The 25,589-nt window shown below is 43.6% G+C and overlaps 1 protein-coding gene across 6 annotated transcripts in view; it reads right to left on the reverse strand.

Annotated features, from left to right (window-relative positions):
* The window catches only part of LOC138300185 (deleted in malignant brain tumors 1 protein-like), a 499,499-nt gene that overhangs the window by 59,151 nt on the left and 414,759 nt on the right, over window positions 1-25,589 (reverse strand). For all 6 annotated transcript variants that reach the window (XM_069239172.1, XM_069239171.1, XM_069239174.1 and 3 more), the window contains one exon: window positions 5,938-5,964. In XM_069239172.1, the coding sequence (XP_069095273.1) occupies window positions 5,938-5,964 (27 nt within the window). The remainder of the gene's footprint in view (window positions 1-5,937; window positions 5,965-25,589) is intronic.

The following is a 25,589-nucleotide window of genomic DNA, read 5'->3' on the forward strand; positions in this document are numbered from 1 at the left end:
GATGACAAAATTCCATCACAAATTATACACTGCAGAGCATTCTCATTCAAATGCGGCCCTGGATCATTTTTTAATCCCCCACCAGTCCCAGTTTTTCTCCCCCCTGATAAGGAATTATCTATCTCTGAGCTTAAGAATGCACTCAATCTATTACCTAAAGACAAAGCCCCTGGGCCATAGAGTTTTACAGCTGAGTTCTATACATGTTTATAATACACTTTCGTTTGCTTTCTTTATATCAACGTTTTCTTTCTAATAATGAATCACATGGTACTTTCTTATAAGCAATAGTCTGTCTGATCCCCCCCCCAAAAAAAGATAAAGATCTTTCCTCCTGGGCAAACTACAGACCCATTTCTCTCATAAATTTGGATTGCAAAATGTTTGCAAAACCTCTATCCCTCTGATTTAATCAGTTCATATTTAATAGTTATAGAACAAACCGGGTTTGTAAAGGGAAGACATTTGTCTGATAATTTTAGAGATTTCTTGCACATTTCTAGATCTTGCGTCAAAAAACTCTACGCCAACGGCCACTATTACATTAGATGCTGAAATAGCCTTTGATTGGATAGACTGACATTTCATTATTTGTGCGCTCAAACGGATCTGTTTTGTAAAAAATTTATTTATTCTTCTCAAACAAGTTCAATATTTATCAATGGCTTTCAATGCCAAAATCTATCCCTTTAAAGAGGTACTGGAAAAGGCTGTCCACTTTCCCCGCTACTAATTATATTGTCTTTGAAACCAATTCCACAAATTTTTAAGACACTCTTCTTCGTTTCACAGCTTTACATATAAAAAGTTTTAAATGAAATGTACTGCTCTTGCAGATGACATTGTTCTACAGTATATGTGCCAGATCCATGAACATCTATACTGACCTTTACAAATCTTTTAATCACTTACTTTGTCTGCATATAAATTGAATTTCACTAAATCTGAAGTCCTTCTTCTAATCAAATTTTGTTTCAAAGAAATGTTTGCTGACAATAGCTTTAAATTAAATTCTAATTATATCAAGTGCTTAGGGATAAAGTATTCTTCTTCGATTACAAAAACAGTTCAGAAAAACATGGATGATGCTCATCAAAGAATTCTTCAAATGTCCGAATGGTGGTCTCCTCTACGTCTGTCCTGCTGGGGTAGGTTAGACACAATCAAAATAATGATGTCACCGGTTATTACTTTTTATTTATTTATGTTGTCATTGAAGCTTCTGTTGAAATTCTTTAAAAACCTAAATAGCTCACTGGAACTTTTTTTATGAAATCAAAAGAAGGCTGCATATCTTTATCTTCTAATGAAAATCAAAGAATTGGGAGGTGTGAATTAACAATATCACTCCTCTTTTACGATGGAAGAAATTCTTCCACATTTTCAAACTAATATGGAGCCATCCCCAAAGGTCTAGCATAAATTAGAGAACTCTTTGATTTCCCTGTTCTCTTTCCATTCTTCAGCATATTTTCTACACCCTCCAAACTCCTTTCACTCTCCAACTATAACACATTCTTTTTCATTCATTTTTCCAATATTTACTCAATCTTTGTTGCCATTGCAGGTGTTTCTAGATTCCTCAATGTGCCATATTAAATACATTAAACTTTCTAACCAGACCATTTTTTGGAAAGACTAGGGAACTAAAGGAATATTGCAATTCAAACAACTACTGCGTGGGGATCATGTCCTTTTCCCTTCTGAGGTACAATATAAATTGGGCCTCTTCCATGCCTCTACTCTTAAATATGATATCTTGATATACGTTCCTACACAATATATTTCTTTCCTTTCACAAGAGCCTTCTTCCACAATCACCTAAAGTCCGAAAACAACAAACCTCTCCTTACACATTAAAGCTTACCACATATACAAATGCATTCGTTATACACCCCCATTTCATCCTAAATCTAATATAGAAATATTATGGTGATCAGAATTAAAGCATTCATTTTCGTTGTATACCTAGAATTCAATTTGGTAAAAATACACCATAAATCTTGTACTGCCAGTACTATGCAAACATTATAATATTTCTACCATAGGTTGTTTTTAATACCATCCTCTCTCTACAAATATTATCCACTGTTACAAAATAAAGTTTGGACTTGTGAAGAAACTCTGGCAACCTTTATGCTTATGTTTTTTCATTGCCCACCAATTAAATAATTTTGTATAAAGATATGTAAAAAATTTATTTCATCAGTATGTTTGGTTATTTTTCCTTTTGAAATCCACAACATATTTTTAGAAAGTTCTTCACATAGTTGGATTTGTATGCACAAACTGGGAAAATCTGTTGATTTGCTTATCACAATTGCTTTTCAAATAATGACATCTAATTAGAAGGATGCTACACAAGTTGCGTTTACCAGTTAGTCAAATCTAGTTTGTCACCATTATTGACATGATAGAGCATACGTCACCTCTACATAACAACTTAATCAGAAGGAAATGTTTTGGACACCGCACACAATATATTTATTTAATTCAGTTCAATCTAAAAGCAATAATTTAGCCTTTCAGCCACCATGAACTTTTATATTTATTCATAGCATTGTATTTTAATTGATTTGTAGCACTTCTATGACAACCATAAGCATACATGTTATATACACTTGCTCTTTCTACTTTTTCTTACTTTTCTTTCTTTTTCCCTCCCTCTAAATTATAGAGTAGAAAATGCTATGTTATTAAGATACTACTAATACGAGTTCATTTTATTGGTTTATTGGTTTTAAGTGCATTATATGTTTACTAAAGCTTAGTTTATTTTTTTAAAATTGCACTGGGTGTCGATTTTCCCTATATTCAAATTCAGATTCCTTTATTGTTGCAAACCTTTTGATTATTTAATTAATTAAAGATTATTAAACTCAAAAAAAGTTTATCCACCTCAACTTCTTTCTTGAAAGTTTTGGGGTGACCCATCAAGTGGGAGCAGAGAAAAAACAGGGGTCTCAAAACACAATTCCCCAATGCAGTTTGCATAGGGACATTTGAACAGCGCCATTCCCCAAATAGCTGGAAGAAATTACACCACATTCAGCAGAAAAATAGATCTTTACTCTGAAAGTATGTGTTTTGTGATTTAGTGTAAATCTGTTCAGTAATGTTTTGAGAGATTACCTTTCAAAATGTATTTTTAGCTGTACAGTTAAATTTGTGGACTCTAGCATGAGTACCACAGGAGTGTGCTTCAAGTAGTAGAGTGGTCGAAGGGACTTTTTTTGCCATCAACCCCCATGTTTCCAAGGGAGTGAAAAGCTCCTGCAAATCCCATGAGAGCTTGCACATTGATTGGCTGGCCACAACATGAAGAGAAATGTTGCTGCCACCATTACAGGACTCAGAACACAATTCCTGTGTCCTGAAACAAAAAAGAAAAGATATAAGTGGGCAAGGTAGGGGACATTGACCACCTTGACCTTTTGGGGCTTAGCTGTAGGACCACCCCATAAGTCGTATTAAAAATTGTTTTATTTTTAGCGCACCACAATCCCATTGGAGTTCCTCAGAAGCCAGTGGGGCCCACTGAGCTCCCACTGAAGTCGAGGGGGCCGCATTGGCTTTCACAAGAGTCCAACAGGATCAGGAAAAACAATTTAAAAAAATAAGTGTTGTCAGAGGTATTATCACAAAACCTTCCAAAAAATGTTTATCCACCTCATGTCCTTCCTGGAAAGTTATGGTGTAATTCATCAACCGAAGGCCAAAAAAGGGGGGAGGAGGTCCTAAAACATGTTTTCCCCTTTTAATCTCCTATAGTAAATTTAGATTGTGATGCAGAAAAATACACCTAAACAAAATCATACCAAGTTTGGCAGAAGCCTAGATCTTTGTTCAGAAATCATGTATTTTGTGATTTTTTGTAACTGGCTTCAGTGGCTTTTGACAAATTAAGGTTTAAGGGTTAGTTAGATATTGACAGTTGGTTCACTTGGAGTCCCATGGAACTCCAGAAGTACTGAAAATTATAAAAGAAATAGACCAATCTGATTGAGCAAAAGGGCATTTTTCCCTGTTAGCCACTTTAGTGCCTTGGGACCAGTCCTGCAAGACTGAGTGCTGAGAAAGGTTGGCCACAACATTTGGAGAAATGAGGCAGCTGCCATTACAGGACACAGGGATTTGGTCCGTCTGCCCTGAGGTTGTGTAAGAATTGGGAAAAAAGGGGCAGGATGGGAGTACCATGAACCCCTGCTCCTCTTGGGTGAGTTCCAGAGGTATCCTACCCGGGGTCAATTCAGAAAATGAAATTCAGGGTGTGGGTCCTGTGGGACCCTGCAAAGCTTCCCTTGAGGTATCGCAGGACTCTTGAGGGACCCAGCATGGACCACCGCATGAACATCTGTGTGGACCCCAGGAATACATATGACCCAGAGAAAAATAAATAGAGACAAGAGAAAACACTTAAAATGTGGGGTAGGGATTAATGGGTGGTTGGCTGCCTGCACAGGATTGTTTGGCAGAGTGGGTTGGGAGCAGAGGCCAATCACTCGCTGCGCATGCCCAAAGGCCGTGCATGGTGGAGTTGTTGGGCGGTCATGAGGTGCTGGTTACAGGGCCTGGTTGCAGTCCATGTTTTGTGGTCAGTTTATGCCATGCAAGGCAAAAGGTGAACATGATAGAAAAACAGAAATTCACTGAAAATAGAGGAGTTTGAAGTGACTTTAAACCTACATATGGTAATAAGATCTTACTTTACAGTAAAAAAACCCTCAATACTTCACTGAAGAAAAAAAGGTTAGAATGATGTTGTGGTTGGGTAAAGTAATAGCATCTCACGTAATGTTAAAAAGAGCCTAGATATTCATTGAAACATCAAAGGGTAAATTGACATTATAGTGAGGCACTGTAATAAAATAAACCACGTTGTTTTAAAACAAACAACACTGAAAATTACCAGTTATATTTTACTGAGCTAATTATAACTTGCGCCCCTGCAATGCTCTGTCTATGTCCTCATATATTGCATCATTGATAACATCACTGATGACATCACTGATTACGTCTCAAATTACATCACTGTCTCTCTTTGTCATAAGTCTGTCACTCTCTTCATGCACCCTCCAAATCTAGTTATCGTTCCTCAATATTATCTGCCTGTCTGAGTTGGTCTCTGGTGAGACCTTTGATTAAACAGCTACAGACAAGGATCGAAATGGAATAAGTGAATGTTTGCTCTGGTTTTACTCATTTTATAACAGGTGAATGCATGCAATGCAATATTTTAGGTTGAATTTTTTCTTTGTTCATCTTCACAGTTCATTCCCTGCAAATCTTCCTTTACCACTCTCTAAGCCATACCTCTTCTTTATCTGCATTTTAAAAACATTTCCTACCTGTCAATATTTAACAGCAAATACCTTTCTAATCGAGTGCTTATTTGTCCCTATATAAGTCACAGCTGGCCATTCCACAAACTCTAAATGAAGCAGGGAAAGCAAATGGAGGGAGGATGGGACTTGCCTCATGTAAATTGATCTTTTGTCTGTAATTCAGATAATTAATATCATAGGAGTTTCTTCTTTGAGAAATCTCACACCTTTTCTCTAATTTACAAGAGTTTAATCATTTTCACCATGACTTCAAAGATACATCACCCTTCATGCAAAAGCGGGCAGCATTCATCTTGCCAGAATTTGACATCCTCATATAGTTCCTGGGTAATGTTTGGAAGAACCTGCATAAGAGCCTGATTTAAAAAGCAATTGTATCACAGAGCCCTCTCAAACAATCATGGTTGGATGCACCACCATTAGGTCTAAGATATTACTATAGCCCTAATGTGTTAGAAGCTGATATCCAATATGCCATCAAAGGCATACCAAGTATTTTCTATTTGTTTTCAATTTGTTATAATTCAGTGATATATTGTGAATTTCTTCCTACTGACCAATGCCACATGATTAAGAGAACATGAACATTTACCTGTGACAGAAGATGAAGTTTCAGTATCTGTAATGAGAAGAGATAGAGATGCTTGAAAAACAAATATTCATTCCGAAGCAGAGTGCTTCTCATGTTTGTGTTCAGTCACATTATCCTTGGCAACCCTAATTATTCAATGTGCATGGACTTAATAATACGTTCTCCCCATATTTTACACATCTGTATGAGGACAACCTGCTCACTATTGCACACCACAAACCAATTTTCAAGAGACCCTCTACTGTATGATTGTGTGGTTGCCTTTAACGAGAAGTCCAGTCATATAACGAGCACAATTTCCTGCATTCATGATTCCATGATTATAACTAATAAAACACACCCAGTGCATAATATTTAACATCAATTTGCATTGCCCATTAAATCATTTAATCATATGAAAGGAACTTCTGGTACTGACCATACTTATAATCTCAAGAGATGGTGGAGACGATGAACCCGTTCACTGTGGAGCATTAGGCAACTGGCTAATGCCATAAGACTAGATGGGTAAACTGGTATTAAGAGAAATTGTTTGGGTACATCATATAATTAGAAATTATACCAGGAGAGAAATAACTTTTACATTCATTAGGAGAACATTTGTGGATGGACAGAGTCACAAATAGGATCGGTGACGGTGGATAATGGGATAGTCACATAAGTAAGTATAGAAACTCACTGAAACTTTAAAATGTCCTTTCTGGAAATATTAAGGATGCAGTAATTGTGAACATATATTTGGAAAAATCCCCAAAAGACTTTGAAAGGGAGTCATCATCATCATCATTAGCTTTATTTCGGTAAATATAAATACCATAAAAGCACATCACATAAAAAAGGAACGGCAAGCTACATGATAAACAATTTAAGTCATAAAAGATTAAAAAGGAGAGAAAAAAGAAGAGAGAAATATTTACACATAAACAGTTCCCTACTGGAAAATCGCACCTTATAGTTATACGTAAAAACACATTGTGGGTAAAAGAATAAAATACAAGCCTGGCAAACCATATCAGATAAAAAGGATGTTTCTATTTAAAAAGTATCTAAGAACAAAACGAGATAAAAACAACAGGTAGGGAATACGTCTGAACCAATAAAAGTAATATGTGCATACAATGATAAGTCCATCAATTGTTGCTTGCCACATTCATTGTTAAATTTCCCTCTGCTTTTTTAAGCGTGTTCAGTCTGATACGCCAGATTGAATCTAAATATTTTGACAAACAACAAACCACTAAAACCGATGAATCAGATTTAAAAATTCTCAAAGCTAGCGAGCAGTTTTTAAAACCCTTACTTCTGCACAGAGGAATAATCCAACGGGCTCTTTGTTTGGAGTATGCGGGGCATTGGAAGAGAATATGAGTTACTGATTCTTCTCTGGCACAGCCCATCGGACACATCTTAGAAGAACAACTAAAATTAGACCATTTATATGTGAGGGAACGCAAAGGAAGGGAGCCCACCCTGAATCTGATGTATAATGAACGAGCAAACGGAGAAGATACTATATCCATATATTGGGCAAATTCATAATGGCATTTAAAATATAGAAAGTTTCCCGTCATGGATGATGGCGAGACAGCGGACAATTGGGAAAGTTGAGCGTGGGGCCAGAAAGCATCCTTTAGTGTCTGGGTTGCGTTCTTAGGGATAGATAATGGTTCCTTCCAATAGGACCCCAAACCAAGAAGCGAGAGGGTCCTTTCTACATATGCACACCACTTGATTTTGGAGCTAGTGTTGTTGGCCATCAAGTTAACTAGCGCACATCTATAATGGACGAGAGAATCTGTTGACCATAAGCGAATCCAGTACAACAGGGGCTTGAGTGCAACAATCTGGCTGATAGAAGGGAGATTTAGGTCCATGCGTATTGGGAGCAGTGGGGTACTGGAAGGAACTCTTAGCAGTGACCTTAAAAAAGAGTTCTCCACTTTTATCAAATCATCTAGGCAACAGTGGCCCCACAGTTCAGCTCCATAAATTGCTCCCCCTCTTGCTTGTAGTTTATAAATTTCTACTGCGGGCGTCATGGCAAAGCTAGGAGATCTAGCTGCAAATCTTGCAATGCCACTCGCTCGCTGTTGCAATCGTAAAGTTGCCTTCTGGATGTGGCGCTGCCACTTGTGCGAGTCTTCTAATTTCAGGCCTAAATAATCAAAGTCGCTGACTCTTTCCAGCGCGGCACCCTCTAAATAAATAGGTCGTCTCATTCTGCCTTTCCTATCGCCAAACACCATGCACTTGGTTTTTAATCGGTTAATTTCAAGCCCATAATCATTGCAATAGTCAATGAATCTTGAAAGCAGGGTTGAAAGGCCTGTGGCTGTTTGAGATACCAGCAGGGTGTCATCGGCAAAAAGAAGGCAGGGGATCTTCTGCCCTCCTATTTTAGGCGAGTCGTTAGAGCACTCCATAAGATAAGGGATGCATGCGTTTATGAAGAGAAGGAATAAGGTAGGGGCAAGAACGCAACCTTGTCTTACACCTCGGGCAGTAAGGAATTTTTCTGTTAATTCACCTTGTGGGCCCCATCTAATTCTACCATAGTTGCCAGTGTAAAGATCCCTGATAATATTTAAAATAGAGCACGGGACTCCTATTTTAGACAGAACTTCCCACAGTTTGTGGCGGGGTACTAGATCAAAGGCCGATTTTAGGTCTACAAATGCTACATATAGGTGGCCTAAGTCAACATCGACAACTTTCCATTTAATAGAAGTAAAACGAAATATCTGATCTAATGTGCTAATTTTTTCTCTGAAGCCCGCTTGTAGATGATTTAAGATTTGATTTTCAACTAGCCACTTGTTCAGCCTCCTCAACAACTGATAACAGAATTTTTTTTGAAGGTTGTCGAGGAGGCTGATAGGTCTATAATTACCCGGGTTGTTCCTCTCTCCTTTCTTATGGATGGGCACTATGATCACCTCTTTCCATGAGTCAGGATAAATTCTGCTAATCAAGATGGCATTAGAAAGTCTGTTAATATATGGGCCCCAGGTATTCTGGTCCACTTTAAACATATCAGAGGGGATCCCGTCCATCCCAGGGGCTTTTGCTGCTTTCTGGGCTGCAATGGCCGACACAGTTTCGTTCAGTGTAAAAGGGGACAAGAAAGACATGGGCTCGTCAAAAGTTGTTAGCTCCTCCGAAATTATGTCAGGAATATGACTTGCCAGCAATGGTCCATACAATTCCTTAAAGTAGGAGAGCCAGATGTCAGGAGGGATATAAGACTCCAGGTGAGATGCGCGGTTCTGATCACCACAGGAAACTAGGAGCCAGAACCGTTTGGAATCATGGACGGTAGCTGCCTCAAGTAAATTGCTCCATAGCCCCTCTTCGTACTCGAGTTTACTTTTATTGCAAGTAGAAGCATAATGGCGTCTAGCATTGATGATGCCTGATCTGTCCTTGGTCCTTAGCGCGATGGCCAAAGTATTTTTGGCCTCCCTACACCTCTTGTTGAACCATTTAGTATGTGGTCGAATACAGGAGATAGTCAGTGGCCTAGGACGTTTAGTAAACAGCTCTTTCAAAGTGGCAAAAAGGTCCAGATGGAGAGGCAATATTTCTAATGGAGCCAGAATAAGGTTGGTATCAAATAACTGATGAGAAGAGGTTAGGGCACGCAATTTTCCTTGAAGCTTGTTTGATTGCACAAAGGAGTCCCACCTGACTGTACGCCTATTACTAGACAGCTCCATAGCAGTAGAGGAGACAGGAGGAAATGCGACCCCTACTAGGAGAGGTCTCTTGTATGTGATCTGGAGGGGAGCATGATCACTAGTATGGGGAAAGCCCACCTCTAGGTCTAGAATATGGTGCCATAGTCTTAAATCAAAGAGGATATAATCCAATTTGTTGCTATATGAGCCCCTGAAGAAGGTTGGTCTGGCCGGAATGTCCGCTGGAAAGCGGCCATTACCCAAACGAAGGCCATGGGATATCATGAGATCCACTATCTGTGAGGCCCTAACGCATGGTTTATATGAATTTTGCTGGGTAGAATGAGAAGTCGCAAGAGGAGGGATATTCCATACACTATCTTCAGACTGCATGACCTCTATGTGATCTGCATTAAGTTCAAGTAGAACGTTAAAGTCACCAGCTATTATGATATGATATTTGAGGCAAAGGTCTGAGATTAAGATATTCAATAGCTCGACAGTGGGAGATCGGTGATTTGAGGGTCCCGGTCTGCTATAAATATTTAGACAAAGGACAGGAGAGCCTGAGGCTGGGTAGATAGCAACGGCCAAAATATCATGGGAATCCACATATATCTCCTTTGTACCACTCCCCTCTGTAGATTTTACCCATGTGATTAAACCCCCTGCCGCCCTGCCAGCTAAAGATGGCTTAGCAGGCTTGAAAAAAGAGCTATACCCTTGTTTGTATGTACAATGCGTTGCCCATGTTTCCTGGAACATGCAGACGTTAAAATTTCCGACGAATGCCTCCCACTCAGTGTCAACAAGTTTGCTGTTAAAGCCAGCCACATTCCAGGACAAAAGTTTTGCTGTGTGCTGGGCACAAGAGATGCTTGAGTTCGTGGTAGTATCAACTTGGACGTAACTGGCAACGGGGTTCGCCTTAAATAAACTTGTGGTATTATTAATAGTTCCAGGTTGTGGGTCCGATAAAAGAAGAGAGCCTGGGCAAGGTGAATTAGATGGAAAGTTCATGGCTGCTGTAGCTGTGCAAAGGTTGGTGAGACATAGTCAGTCAATATCCGAGGTAGCCCCAGGATCATGGGTTAGTTGGGCCATATTACAAGAAAGCTGAGACAATAGTCGAAACCAGAAATGGTGGCACTGAACTGGACAGTGGCATTTGAGGGAATATGAACAGAGAGATGCTAGTTGATAAAGTATATGTTACAAAGAATAGTTTGGAAGCTAGAGGATAGAGAAAAACAAAGGTTTCTAGATATTTACAGGGTTTTGTACTCAGCTGTTTTATGTCAGTTTTTGCCTTTGTATACATTGTTTATCTTGGTCATGAATGTGCAGAGGGGAGATTTGTTGCAACATTTTGCAGCAAGTACAGAGGATGTTAGGGAATGTTTTGTCACTTGAAATGTTCAAATTCTCTGTTGATGTTTCTGTATTATAGAACTGGTTATTTCCATCATTGGTGCAAGCCTTCATAATATGAAATAATTTGCCCATCAGCAGAGATCGAAATAGGTACCTTGCTCTGAAAAATTACATAAACACCTTTTCTTTGTTTTTGTTTCTGGATTAACATATTGTTACAGTATAGTCGCATTTCTAAGTAAACCTAACAAATTTCACAACATTGCAAAATCTCAAAATTGTTGAAATCCCATTTTTTTACTTTTCATATCAATGTAATGGATGTCATTGTAATATTGATTTCTTATAAATGCATAAATCTTATCTCAACAAATATAGATATTAGAAATGTTAGTTTTGCTTGTTTAGATTTATCATAAATCTTTGCATTACTTGTGTCTTTATATTCATATACTAAACAGTACGCCACATCTGTAGTACTTTTGGATGTTGTTGTTCCTCAAGGTGCATTTCTATGGAATATCCAACAAGGAAGAGCTTCTGAGATATATGACTTATCTGAGCGGACAAAGGAATATTCAAATGTCTATACCTGCTGATATGAGATACTCTAATGTGGGCGGTACTTCTCTAAAATTACTTTTGGCTCTAGAATCTTAAAAAATGCGTAAATAATTAATCCACTGAGAAACAATTTTGGAGGATTTTCTTCAGGAAAACATACTTTTAGAGGCCTATGAAATTTGTGTAGTTGTTGAAAAAATGATATTAATTTTGGTACAATAAACCTCTGAAATTTATCCTAAGCTCAGTCAGCATACTGTTGGAAAATGGACCTCCCTGAAGGGTCACCCGAAAAGGTTTCTCTTCCTCCCACTCTTTTTCTGACTTCATTTTTGTTGGGTTTAGGACTCTGAGCACTTTACCACTGCTAACCAGTGCAAAAGTTAATGTACTCTCTCTTCTAAACATGGTAACATTGGTTATACCCAAAGAGCATATTTAACTTACTTATAAGTCCCCAGTAAAGTGCACTAGACATGTCCAGGGCCTGTAAATTAAATGTTACTAATAGGCCTGCAGCAATAAATGTGCCACCTACCTAACAAGTCCCTTAACCATAGCACAGCCCATATGCACAATTTTACTGCCAACTCGGCTTGGCATTTAAAACCCTTTTCCAAGCCTTAAACTCACCTTTTATTATACATAAGTCAACCCTAAGGTAAGCCCTTAGTATCGTATATGGCAGGGTGTTCTCTAAGTAGAAGGTAGAACATTTTACATTTTTCATGTCCTGGTAGTGAAAAACTCCCAAATTAATTTTTCATTAATGTGACCCCTACCCCTCTCATCGGTTAATATAGGAAATTCCTTATTACAATCTCAAGCTGTGATTCCAGATTGAGAAGAAGTATTTTGTCATGCTTCACATCATTGGAATGGTAATGCTAAATCCCCTTTACTGGTAAAGCTGAATTTAATATTACAATTTCAGAAAAGCCACTTTTGTTAAGAGGCCATTTCTCTGCTCTTACAGCTCTGTGTGCCTGAAGGCTATCTCTAATACAAATCTGGGGTGGGTGACAGCTACACTTTGTGCATTCCTACTAGACAGCCACAAACACAGGAAGGTTAGATGTGTCTGAGCATTCATCTACATTCTGATGACTTTTTCTGGGCAGAAAGGGTCTGACATATACACCTGAATAGGTAGTGCCTATACCCCACAAAGGGCTTATTACCCCCTACTGATAGTCTGGAGTCAGGGCCAGTAGAAACAACCTCTGTGTACTTCAAAGACCCTTCTTTTAAATCCCCTCCAATTCAAAGGCACAAATGGTTATAAGTACTGGGTTTCTGACCCCGCTGAATAAGTACACTTCTGGACCTGTGAAGAACCTGCCAGGAAGAAGGACTGCTGTGTAGTTTAAGGGAATGGTACTCTCCTGGATCCCTGTTGGACTCTTGCCTTGCTGAGTTGCCCTGCTGCCTGCTGTTCCCATGCCTGGTTGAAAAGGAAGAGACCTGCATCACTTGAAACCAGAGTGACTCCAAAGGCTTGTTCACTTGCCTCCTGTTTTATAAGTCTCAGGGACACAAAAGACTTAAAACCCTCCTGTTCCAACCCTTGGGCTCATCTGTTTGTGACCGTGTCCTACTAAGTGGTGCCACCCCAGTCATGTACCCTTGGAAAAGGACCTAGGGGTTTGCTCCAGTTGAAACATCACATTGGGCCTGATTAGATGTTGGCAGTCATGCTCCCGCCATTGACTTTTCAATTGAAAACCCGTCTGCCGCTGGGTGGGTCAACCCGTTGAGTTTAGATGTTGGTGATTTCATAAACGAAAGCCTGCATTTGAACCTCTGCCTCCGCCAAGAATGACCACTCTGTCGATGGCTGTTAGAAGTGGGGTCCTTGGTTGGCAGTCAGGTTTCCCCCTGTCCAAACAAGGACGCTCACTGTAGTCAGGATAAAGGAGAATAACACTCGGTTAACCCCTGCTCACCACCTTGGTAACTTGGCATGAGCAGAGAGGCTTAAGTTCAGAAGCAATGTGTAAAGTATTCATACCAACACACACAGTAATACAGTGGAAACACTGCAAAATGGAGACCACCAGTTTAGCAAAATAGGTGATATTTATCTAAATAAAACAAGACCAAAATGACAAAAATCCAATTTACACAAGTCAAGTATGAATTTTACAAATAATAAGAGTATTAATACTTAGAAAAAAGAGAGAATGCTGTTGTTACACAAAGTACCTGGTTAATGTAAAAAAAAAAAAAGCCACACGGGAGAGCATGTATCGGAAAAAGGCAGCAATGCGTTGATTCCTTCCTCGCAAGGGGGGCAGTGAGTCGTTTTCTTCTCCGGTCAGGTCGGCAATGCGTTGTTTCTTCTCCCTCACAAGAGAGCGATGTGCCGATTTCTGGATGGGGCACCTCAGATCCGCTCAGGGTCAGGTTGACTTTGAGGCCCAGGGATGATGCATGGAAAATCCTGTTGCATGATGTTAGAAAACCGCACTGCGTGGGGTTTGCGTCATTATCAGCAGCTGCAAGCAGGTGTTGCACATCATTTCTCCAGCTACAATGTGTTGATCTTCTAGCCCTGTTACAGGTGAAGTGCCGATTTTAGCTGTGAGGCCGGTGGTGCGTCGTTTATCAGCGCGTTGCAGATGGTGCGTTATAAATTTCCACACACAGTGTTCTGTGCATGGCTTTTCCGCTCTTATCTGCCAACTTCACCTTTCAAGTGCCCAGGGACTGGATAGGGCACCACTTGGCAGGGAAGGAGTCTCAGCAGAGATTCCAGGTGCTGGTAGAGGAAGTGTTTGATGGCCCTGATACTTCAAAACAGGAGGCAAGCTCAGTTAAGCTTCTTGAGATTATTGTCAAGCAGGAATGCACAACTGTAGAAGGTTGTCCTGGTTTGTAGTTGGTACCAAGGGTACTTACACCTTATACCATGTCCATTTATTCCTTATTAGTAAATTGTAGTCAGTGTCTAGAAGCCAGACTTTCAAGTGGTAGCTGTAGCGGAGCAGCCAAGGCTTATCTAGGAGACATGCAAAGCTCTTGCAATACTACTCTAGTCACACAGTACTCACACACATGAAAGAAATTACTCAGCGTTATAAAAATAAAGCTACTTTATTTTTACTGATACAATGCAAAAAATACCTTAGAGACTATACTCCCTTAGGAGGTAACTAATATACACAGTATATTCACTAGAATGCAGCAATAGCTGTAAAAACAGTTGGAAAACAGTGCAAATAGTGAAAATCACAATAGGTTGCAATGAGTCTAGGGTGAACACAAACCATATACCAAAATAGTGGAATGCAAAAGTCGGTTTCCCACCCAGGCAGGTAAAGTGTGTAGAGGCGTGCAGGGAGTGTAAGAAAAAGCCAAAGGCAAGTAATAGAACCCAACCCAGAGCCCAGGAAAACAGGAGTGAATCACAGTAAGTTTCCTAGAACACAAAAGAAGTTGTGATAGAAAATAATGCAAGAACCAGAAGAGACTGCAAGACACCAATGATGGATTCCTGGACCTGAAGACCTGTGGAAGAAGGGGACCAAGTCCAAGAAGCACTGAAGAATCCAGGGAGAACAGGAACCCCTGCTAACCGGGATGAAGGTGCAAAAGAAGAACCACCTGTGAAGAAGAACAGTCAGTTCTGCACCCAAGTAGATGGTTGCAGGTTCCTGGTTGGTGCAGAATATGTCCCACACTGTATGGATGATTGCAGTCTGGTTTGCATCGTTGGATTCCACCAACAAGCCTTGGCACAACACAAAGATTGTGGTTAGCAAAACATGGCACTGCCCGGGACCAGGAGGGACCTGGTGGCCTCTACCCAGGCGGGGGAGACAGAGAGGCACTCAGCTACTCAGAGAGCCCTCGGAAGAACAGGCAGCGCGTCCCGGAGTCCGACATCATGGGGACAAAGAAGGTGCAAATGGAGGCCCATGCAGCATGACATAGAGGGATCCCACACCGCCGGAGAACCACTCAGAAAGCTGTGCATTTCAGGAAGAAGTGCTGGGAGCCAGGGTTGTGCATCAAAAACTTTGTGGAAGGTCACACACATGCCTTGGCAACTGCAAATCACAGGGTGCAAGGGGGTACTGTCTTGCATGGGGAGGCAAACTCTTACCTCCACCAACGTTGGACAGCTGGACCTTCTGACCATCAGGACAACTTCAGTCTACTACCCGCGTTGCTAGATCCACGCACTTCATCAGGAGAGGGGCCCACGCCATCGGTCATCGCTGCAGAGAGGTTCCTGCTGAAGGAGGAAATGACTCCTTCACTTCAAGGGAGATGCCTTCATTCTTCTGGTGCAGGCTGAAGACAGGCAGTCCTCAGAGGATGCACGACCTGGCAACAGTTGCAGTTGCTGGCAGGAGCTGAAGATACAATGTTGCAGAAGTCGTCTTTTGCATCTTTGTTGCAGCTTGTAGAGTTCCTGGAGGGTCCAGATGCAGTTTCATCGGTAGAAGGTGAAGTAAAGGATGCAGAGGATTCCTAATGGAGTCTTGCAATCCAAATCTGAGGAAGCACTCAGAGGGGAGACCCTAAATAGCCCTGAAAGGGTGACTAGTCAGATACACAGGCAAGCACCTATCAGAGGAGGGCTTTGACTTCACCGGCTGGCACTGACCACTCAGATGCTCCCAGAGTGCCCCACCACCTTGGAATCCAAGATGGCAAAACCCAGGGACACTCTGGAAGAGCTCTGGGCACCACCCCTGGGGTGGTAATGGACAGGGGAGTGGTCACTCTCCTTTCCTTTGCCCAGTTTCACACCAGAGCAGGGACTTGGGGACCCTGAACTGGTGTAGACTGGATTATGCAAGGAGAGCAGCATCTGCACCCTTCAAAGCATTTCCAGAGGCTCTGGGGGGCTACCCCTCCCATGCCTGTAAAGCCTATTTCCAAAGGGAGAGGGTGTAACACCCCTCTCCCAATGGAAATGCTTTGTTCTTCCTTCCTGGGCTTGAGATGCTCAAGCAACAGGAGGACAGAAACCTGTCTGTGAGGTGGCAGCAGCTGGGGATGCCAGGAAAACCTCGGAAGGCTGGTATGGCAGTACTGGGGGTCCACTGTAGAGCCCCCAGAGTGCATGGAATAATACAACCAACACTAGAATCAGTATTGGGGTAAAATTTCCAGATATTAGACACCTTACATGGCCATATCCGGAGTTACCAATGTGAAGCTGGACATAGGTATTGACCTATGTCCAGTGCACGGGTAAAATGGCCTCCCCGCACTCTGGTAAATTGGTCCTGAACAATGTGGGGGCACCTCTGCTAGTGCAGAGGTGCCCTCACACACAGGTCATTTGCACCCAGCCTTCAGGGTTGGAAGGCCTGACATACAGGTTACTTATAAGTGAGATGGTGCAGTGTAAATGGCTGTGAAATGGTGCATGCGCCACTTCACGCAGGCTGCAATGGCAGTCCTGTAGAAGCTTTTTCATAGGCTCCCTATGGGTGGCAAAAGTAATGCTGCAGCGCATAGAGATCCCCTGGAATCCCAGTGCCCTAGGTACCTAGGTACCTTATACTAGGGACTTATAAGAGGGCACCAGTATGCCAATTTGGGATAAAATACTGGGTTACCAGTGGGTAGTGACAAATTTGGGAAAAGAGAGGGCATAACCAGTGGGGTCCTGGTTAGCAGGATCCCAGTGACACAGTCAAGTACACTGACAAACAGGCCAAAAATGGGGATAACCATGCTGGAGAGAGGCTACTTTCTCACAACAACAAAGTCCAGTCTTTGTCCCCTTTCACAGGCAGAAGCAACACTTCTCCTCAGATCTTCAGCTCTTCTCGTTGGCAGAGGTTTCTCTTGAATCCAGAAGTGATCTAACTTTCAGGGGTTTGGGGTTCAATACGTATACCCCTTTCTGCCTTTTAAGTAGGCCTACTTCAAAGGAAAGTCTCTGTTGTTTACAAGATCCCACCTTGCCCAGGCCAAGCCCAAGACACACACCAGGGAGTTGGAGACTGCATTGTGTGAGGGCAGACACAGCCCTTTCAGGTGTGAGTCACCACTCCTTCCTCCCCTCCTCGCACAGATGACTCATCAGGATATGCAGGCTACACCCCAGCTCCCTTGGTATCACTGTCTAGAGGAGAGATGCAAACAGTCCAACTGCCAAACTGACCCAGACAGGGAAACCACAAACAGGTGGAGTCACAGAATGGTTTAAGCAAGAAAATGTCCACTTTCTAAAAGTGGCATTTTCAAACTAATAATCTACAACCAACTTCACTAAAAGATGTATTTTTATATTGTGAGTTCAGAGACCCTAGACTCCATATTTCTATCTGCTCTCAAAGGGAAGCTGCACTTTAATAATATTTAAAGACAGCTCCCATGTTAACCTATGAGACAGATAGGCCTTGCAACAGTGAAGACTGGATTTAGCAGTATTTCACTGTTAGGGCATGTAACACACATCAGTGCATATCCCACCTTTAACATAGACTGCACCCTGCCCATGGGTCTACCTAGGGCCCACCTTAGGGGTGCCCTACATGCATAAAAAGGGAAGGTTTAGGCCTGGAAAGAGGGTAGACTTGCCAAGTCGAATTGGCAGTTTAAAACCGCACACACAGACACTGCATTGACAGTTCTGAGCCATGTTTACAGGGCTACTTATGTGGATGGCACAATCAGTGCTGCAGGCCCACTAGTAGCATTTAATTTACAGGCCCTGGGCACCTCTAGTGCCCTTTACTAGGGACTTACTAGTAAATCAAATATGTCAATAATAGATAAGCCAATTGCACATACATTTTACATAGGAGCACTTGCACTTTAGCACTGGTTAGCAGTGGTAAAGTGCCCAGAGTATCAAAAACAGCAAAAACAGAGTTCAGCACACATCAACAACCTGGGAAACAGAGGCAAGAAAGTTAGGGAAGACCACGCCAAGGATGCCAAGTCTAACGTGTCCCACCAGCTGAAAGTGGGGAGAGACTACCCAACCTCATGGGATTTCTCATCACTAAGGCGAATCTGGACAGACCATCAGCATTTGTGTGTTCTATACCAGGGCGGGGTCCACCATAAAATCCATCCCCTGTAGGGAAAAGGATCACCTCAACAGTTTAGGATTCTCACCCCTCATCTGCATTAACCATCGGAGGGGCCTGTGATCCACCTGAACCTGGAAGTGAGTCCCACTCAAGTAGGGTGTTAGCTTCTTCAGCGCCCAGAACACAGCAAAAGCTCCAGGTTCTATTGCACTCCATCTACATTTCCTGGGAAGTAACATCCTGCTAATGAAGACTAAAGGTTGATGTAGGCCCTCTTCATTTAGCTGTCATAACACTGCTCCTATACCATGCTCTGAGGAATCAGTTTGCACAGCAAACTCCTTGGAGAAATCAGGTGCCTTCAGCACAGGTGCTGTGCACATGGCTGCCTTCAGGGGATCAAAAGCTGTCTAGTAAGACTTTGTCCAGATCACCTTCTTTGGTTGCTTCTTGGAAGTCAACTCATTCAAGGGGGCAACAATGGTACCATACCCCTTTACAAAACGTCTGTATTAGCTTGGTAGGCCCAGAAAGGCCCTCACCTCAACCTGGGTTTTGGGAGGCTCCCAAGCCAGAATGGTGTCAATTTATGGCTCAGGGGTGCTGCCTGCCCACTCCCTACCTGGTGTCCCAAATACACCACTGAACCCTGCCCTATCTGGCACTTACTGGCCTTAATAGTGGTATCTGATACGGGTACAAAATTCATATCTATCTAGATGAAGTCTCTGTGGCAGGCGTGTGAGGTAACATATAAATTCACCACTCCTTACCATCCCCAAAACAAAGCTCTGATTGAAAGGTTCAACTGCACCTTAAAAGGCATTATTATGGGCCTGTCAGAGCCCTTGAGGCGTAAGTGGGATGTCCTTTTGCCATGCCTTCTGTTCACCTACAGGGAGGTGCCTCAAAAAGGGCTTGGCGTTAGTCCTTTTGAGCTACTGTATGGCCACCCTGTCAGGGGACCTTTGAGTGTGGTGAAAGAGGTCTTAGAGAAAGACCCCAGTAAACCTCCCAGGATGTATTCAATTACATGCTGGCTTTTAGAAACCATGCTGCCTGCTTTCGAGCTGTCCCACAGGAGAACCTAGAAGCAAGCCATGAGGACATGAAACGGTGGTATGATCAGAATGCCACTCTGGTCGAGTTTCAACCTGGACATAAGATGTGGGTGATGGCGCTAGTGTCCTAGGGCGCTCTAGAACAAGTGGACTGGGCCATTTGAGGTAGTGGAGCGCAAGAGCGAAGTCACCTACCTGGTGAACTTTTGCACTCCCAGGGTCCTGCATGTAAACCACCTCAAGCCACACTTTGACTGAACTGTCCATGCTCCTTTCAACAGATGATGGGGTGGAAGAAGAGAGTGATCCTCTTTTGAACCTCCTGTCTGCTGTAGAGAAGGATGGGTCTGTGGAGGGAGTGAACCTCTCCCCCTCCCTGACCTCAGAACAACAGAGGAACTGTTGTCAGGTGTTGGGTCAGTTTGCCTCCCTGTTCTCCTTGATCTCAGGGGTCACACACCTGTGTACACATGATGTGGACACTGGGGACAGTCCACCTATTAAACAGAAGGTTTACAGGGTGACTGAAAAGGTCAGGGCTAGCATCAAAGATAAAGTATCAAAGACGTTAACCCGGGGCTAATTGAGTTTTGTAGCAGTCCTTGGGGCAGCCCAGTGGTCTTGGTCCCAAAGGCTGCTGCACCTGCTGCCACATCAGAACGCTGGTTCTGTGTGGATTACTGGGGTCTCAGTGCAGTCACTAAAACCGATGAGCACCCCATCCCCTGAGCTGATGAGCTGGTTGATCGGTTAGTAGCTGGCAGGTACCTTAGTACCTTTGAGTTGACGTCGGTATTGGCAGATTGCCTTAACTGAGGGGGCCAAGGAGAGGTCAGCATTTTCTACCCCAGATGGGCACTTCCAGTTTAAAGTGATGCCATTTGGGATGAAAAATGCCCCTGCCACCTTTCGAAGGTTGGTCAACCAGGTGTTGACTGGGCTGGATGATTTAAATCCAGCATACCTGGACAACATTGCAGTGTTTAGTTCTACTTGGGAGAAACACCTGCAGCACCTCTGCAGAGTGTTGGAAGCCCTGCAAAACGCAGGTCTCACTATTAAGGCCAGTAAGTGCCAGATAGGGCAGGGTTCAGTGGTGTATTTGGGACACCAGGTAGGGAGTGGGCAGGTAGCACCCCTGAGCCAAAAATTGACACCATTCTGGCTTGGGAGCCTCCCAAAACCCAGGCTGAGGTGAGGGCATTTTTGGGCCTAACAAGCTAATACAGACATTTTGTAAAGGGGTATGGCACCATTGTTGCCCTCTTGAATGAGTTGACTTTCAAGAAGCAACCAAAGAAGGTGATCTGGACAAAGTTTTACTAGACAGCTTTTGATCCCCTGAAGGCAGCCATGTGCACAGCACCTGTGCTGAAGGCACCGGATTTCTCCAAGGAGTTTGTGTGCAAACTGATTCCTCAGAGCATGGTATAGGAGCAGTGTTATGACAGCTAAATGAAGAGGGCCTACATCAACCTTTAGTCTGGTTTGCATCGTTGGATTCCACCAACAAGCCTTGGCACAACACAAAGATTGTGGTTAGCAAAACATGGCACTGCCCGGGACCAGGAGGGACCTGGTGGCCTCTACCCAGGCAGGGGAGACAGAGAGGCACTCAGCTACTCAGAGAGCCCTCGGAAGAACAGGCAGCACGTCTCAGAGTCCGATATCATGGGGACAAAGAAGGTGCAAATGGAGGCCCATGCAGCATGACATAGAGGGATCCCACACCGCCGGAGAACCACTCAGAAAGCTGTGCATTGCAGGAAGAAGTGCTGGGAGCCAGAGCTGTGCATCAAGAACTTTGTGGAAGGTCACACACATGCCTTGGCAACTGCAAATCACAGGGTGCAAGGGGGTACTGACTTGTGTGCGGAGGCAAACTCTTACCTCCACCAAAGTTGGACAGCTGGACCTTCTGACCATCAGGACAACTTCAGTCTACTACCCGTGTTGCTAGATCCACGCACTTCATCAGGAGAGGGGACCACGCCATCGGTCATCCCCCCAGAGAGGTTCCTGCTGAAGCAGGGAAGTGACTCCTTCACTTCAAGGGAGATGCCTTCATTCTTCTGGTGCAGGCTGAAGACAGGCAGTCCTCAGAGGATGCACGACCTGGCAACAGTTGCAGTTGCTGGCAGGAGCTGAAGATACAATGTTGCAGAAGTCGTCTTTTGCATCTTTGTTGCATCTTGTCGAGTTCCTGGAGGGTCCAGATACAGTTTCATCGGTAGAAGGTGAAGTAAAGGATGCAGAGGATTCCTACTGGAGTCTTGCAATCCAAATCTGAGGAAACACTCAGAGGGGAGACCCTAAATAGCCCTGAAAGGGGGACTAGTCAGATACACAGGCAAGCACCTATCAGAGGAGGGCTTTGACTTCCCCTACTGGCACTGGCCACTGAGATGCTCCCAGAGTGCCCCACCACCTTGGAATCCAAGATGGCAAAACCCAGGGACACTCTGGAAGAGCTCTGGAAACCACCCCTGGGGTGGTAATGGACAGGGGAGTGGTCACTATCCTTTCCTTTGCCCAGTTTCACTCCAGAGCAGGGGCTTGGGGACCCTGAACTGGTGTAGACTGGATTATGCAAGGAGGGCAGCATCTGCACCCTTCAAAGCATTTCCAGAGGCTCTGGGGGGCTACCCCTCCCATGCCTGTAACACCTATTTCCAAAGGGAGAGGGTGTAACACCCCTCTCCCAAAGGAAATGCTTTGTTCTGCCTTCCTGGGCTTGAGATGCTCAAGCAACAGGAGGACAGAAACCTGTCTGTGAGGTGACAGCAGCTGGGGCTGCCAGGAAAACCTCAGAAGGCTGGTATGGCAGTACTGGGGGTCCACTGTAGAGCCCCCAGAGTGCATGGAATAATACAACCAACACTAGAATCAGTATTGGGGTAAAATTTCCAGATATTAGACACCTTACATGGCCATATCTGGAGTTACCAATGTGAAGCTGGACATAGGTATTGACCTATGTCCAGTGCACGGGTAAAATTGCCTCCCCACACTCTGGGAAATTGGTCCTGAACAATGTGGGGGCACCTCTGCTAGTGCAGAGGTGCCCTCACACACAGGTCATTTGCACCCAGCCTTCAGGGTTGGAAGGCCTGACATACAGGTTACTTATAAGTGAGATGGTGCAGTGTAAATGGCTGTGAAATGGTGCATGCGCCACTTCACGCAGGCTGCAATGGCAGTCCTGTATAAGCTTTTGCATAGGCTCCCTATGGGTGGCAAAAGTAATGCTGCAGCGCATAGAGATCCCCTGGAATCCCAATGCCCTAGGTACCTAGGTACCATATACTAGGGACTTATAAGAGGGCACCAGTATGCCAATTTGGGATAAAATACTGGGTTACCAGTGGGTAGTGACAAATTTGGGAAAAGAGAGGGCATAACCAGTGGGGTCCTGGTTAGCAGGATCCCAGTGACACAGTCAAGTACACTGACAAACAGGCCAAAAATGGGGATAACCATGCTGGAGAGAGGCTACTTTCTCACAACAACAAAGTCCAGTCTTTGTCCCCTTTCACAGGCAGAAGCAACACTTCTCCTCAGATCTTCAGCTCTTCTCGTTGGCAGAGGTTCCTCTTGAATCCAGAAGTGATCTAACTTTCAGGGGTTTGGGGTTCAATACGTATACCCCTTTCTGCCTTTTAAGTAGGCCTACTTCAAAGGAAAGTCTCTGTTGTTTACAAGATCCCACCTTGCCCAGGCCAAGCCCAAGACACACACCAGGGAGTTGGAGACTGCATTGTGTGAGGGCAGACACAGCCCTTTCAGGTGTGAGTCACCACTCCTTCCTCCCCCTCCTCGCACAGATGACTCATCAGGATATGCAGGCTACACCCCAGCTCCCTTGGTATCACTGTCTAGAGGAGAGATGCAAACAGCCCAACTGCCAAACTGACCCAGACAGGGAAACCACAAACAGGTGGAGTCACAGAATGGTTTGAGCAAGAAAATGTCCACTTTCTAAAAGTGGCATTTTCAAACTAATAATCTAAACACCAACTTCACAAAAAGATGTATTTTTATATTGTGAGTTCAGAGACCCTAGACTCCATATTTCTATCTGCTCTCAAAGGGAAGCTGCACTTTAATAATATTTAAAGACAGCTCCCATGTTAACCTATGAGAGAGATAGGCCTTGCAACAGTGAAGACTGGATTTAGCAGTATTTAGCATATCCCACCTTTAACATAGACTGCACCATGCCCATGGGTCTACCTAGGGCCCACCTTAGGGGTGCCTTACATGTATAAAAAGGGAAGGTTTAGGCCTGGAAAGTGGGTAGACTTGCCAAGTCGAATTGGCAGTTTAAAACTGGACACACAGACACTGCAGTGACAGTTCTGAGCCATGTTTACAGGGCTACTTATGTGGACGGCACAATCAGTGCTGCAGGCCCACTAGTAGCATTTAATTTACAGGCCCTGGGCACCTCTAGTGCCCTTTACTAGGGACTTACTAGTAAATCAAATATGTCAATAATAGATAAGCCAATTGCACATACATTTTACATAGGAGCACTTGCACTTTAGCACTGGTTAGCAGTGGTAAAGTGCCCAGAGTATCAAAAACAGCAAAAACAGAGTTCAGCACACATCAACAACCTGGGAAACAGAGGCAAGAAAGTTAGGGAAGACCACGCCAAGGATGCCAAGTCTAACGTGTCCCACCAGCTGAAAGTGGGGAGAGACTACCCAACCTCATGGGATTTCTCATCACTAAGGCGAATCTGGACAGACCATCAGCATTGGTGTGTTCTATACCAGGGTGGTGTTCCACCATAAAATCCATCCACTGTAGGGAAAAGGATCACCTGAACAGTTTAGGATTCTCACCCCTCATCTGCATTAACCATCTGAGGGGCCTGTGGTCCACCTGAACCTGAAAGTGAGTCCCACCTAAGAAGAGTCTTAGCTTCTTCAGCGCCCAGAACACAGCAAAAGCTCCAGGTTCTATTGCACTCCATCTACATTTCCTGGGAAGTAACCTCCTGCTAACGAAGACTAAAGGTTGATGTAGGCCCTCTTCATTTAGCTGTCATAACACTGCTCCTATACCATGCTCTGAGGAATCAGTTTGCACAGCAAACTCCTTGGAGAAATCAGGTGCCTTCAGCACATGTGCTGTGCACATGGCTGCCTTCAGGGGATGATCAAAAGCTGTCTGGTAAGACTTTGTCCAGATCACCTTCTTTGGTTGCTTCTTGGAAGTCAACTCATTCAAGGGGGCAACAATGGTGCCATACCCCTTTACAAAACGTCTGTATTAGCTTGTTAGGCCCAAAAAGGCCCTCACCTCAGCCTGGGTTTTGGGAGGCTCCCAAGCCAGAATGGTGTCAATATATGGTTCAGGGGTGCTACCTGCCTACTCCCTACCTGGTTTCCCAAATACACCACTGAACCCTGCTCTATCTGGCACTTACTGGCCTTAATAGTGGTATCTGATAGGGGTACAAAATTCATATCTACCTAGATGAAGTCTCTGTGGCAGGCGTGTCAGGTAACATATAAATTCACCACTCCTTACCACCCCCAAAACAAAGCTCTGATTGAAAGGTTCAACTGCACCTTAAAAGGCATTATTATGGGCCTGTCAGAGCCCTTGAGGCGTAAGTGGGTTGTCCTTTTGCCATGCCTTCTGTTCACCTACAGGGAGGTGCCTCAAAAAGGGCTTGCCGTTAGTCCTTTTGAGCTACTGTATGACCACCCTGTCAGGGACCTTTGAGTGTGGTGAAAGAGGTCTTAGAGAAAGACCCCAGTAAACCTCCCAGGATGTATTCAATTGCATGCTGGCTTTTAGAAACCATGATGTCTTCTTTCAAACTGTCCCACAGGAGAACCTAGAAGCAAGCCATGAGGACATGAAACGGTGGTATGATCAGAATGCCACTCTGGTCGAGTTTCAACCTGGACATAAGGTGTGGGTGATGGCGCTAGTGGAGCCTAGGGCGCTCT

Source organism: Pleurodeles waltl, chromosome 6, assembly GCF_031143425.1.
Source record: "Pleurodeles waltl isolate 20211129_DDA chromosome 6, aPleWal1.hap1.20221129, whole genome shotgun sequence".
NCBI lineage: Eukaryota > Metazoa > Chordata > Amphibia > Caudata > Salamandridae > Pleurodeles > Pleurodeles waltl.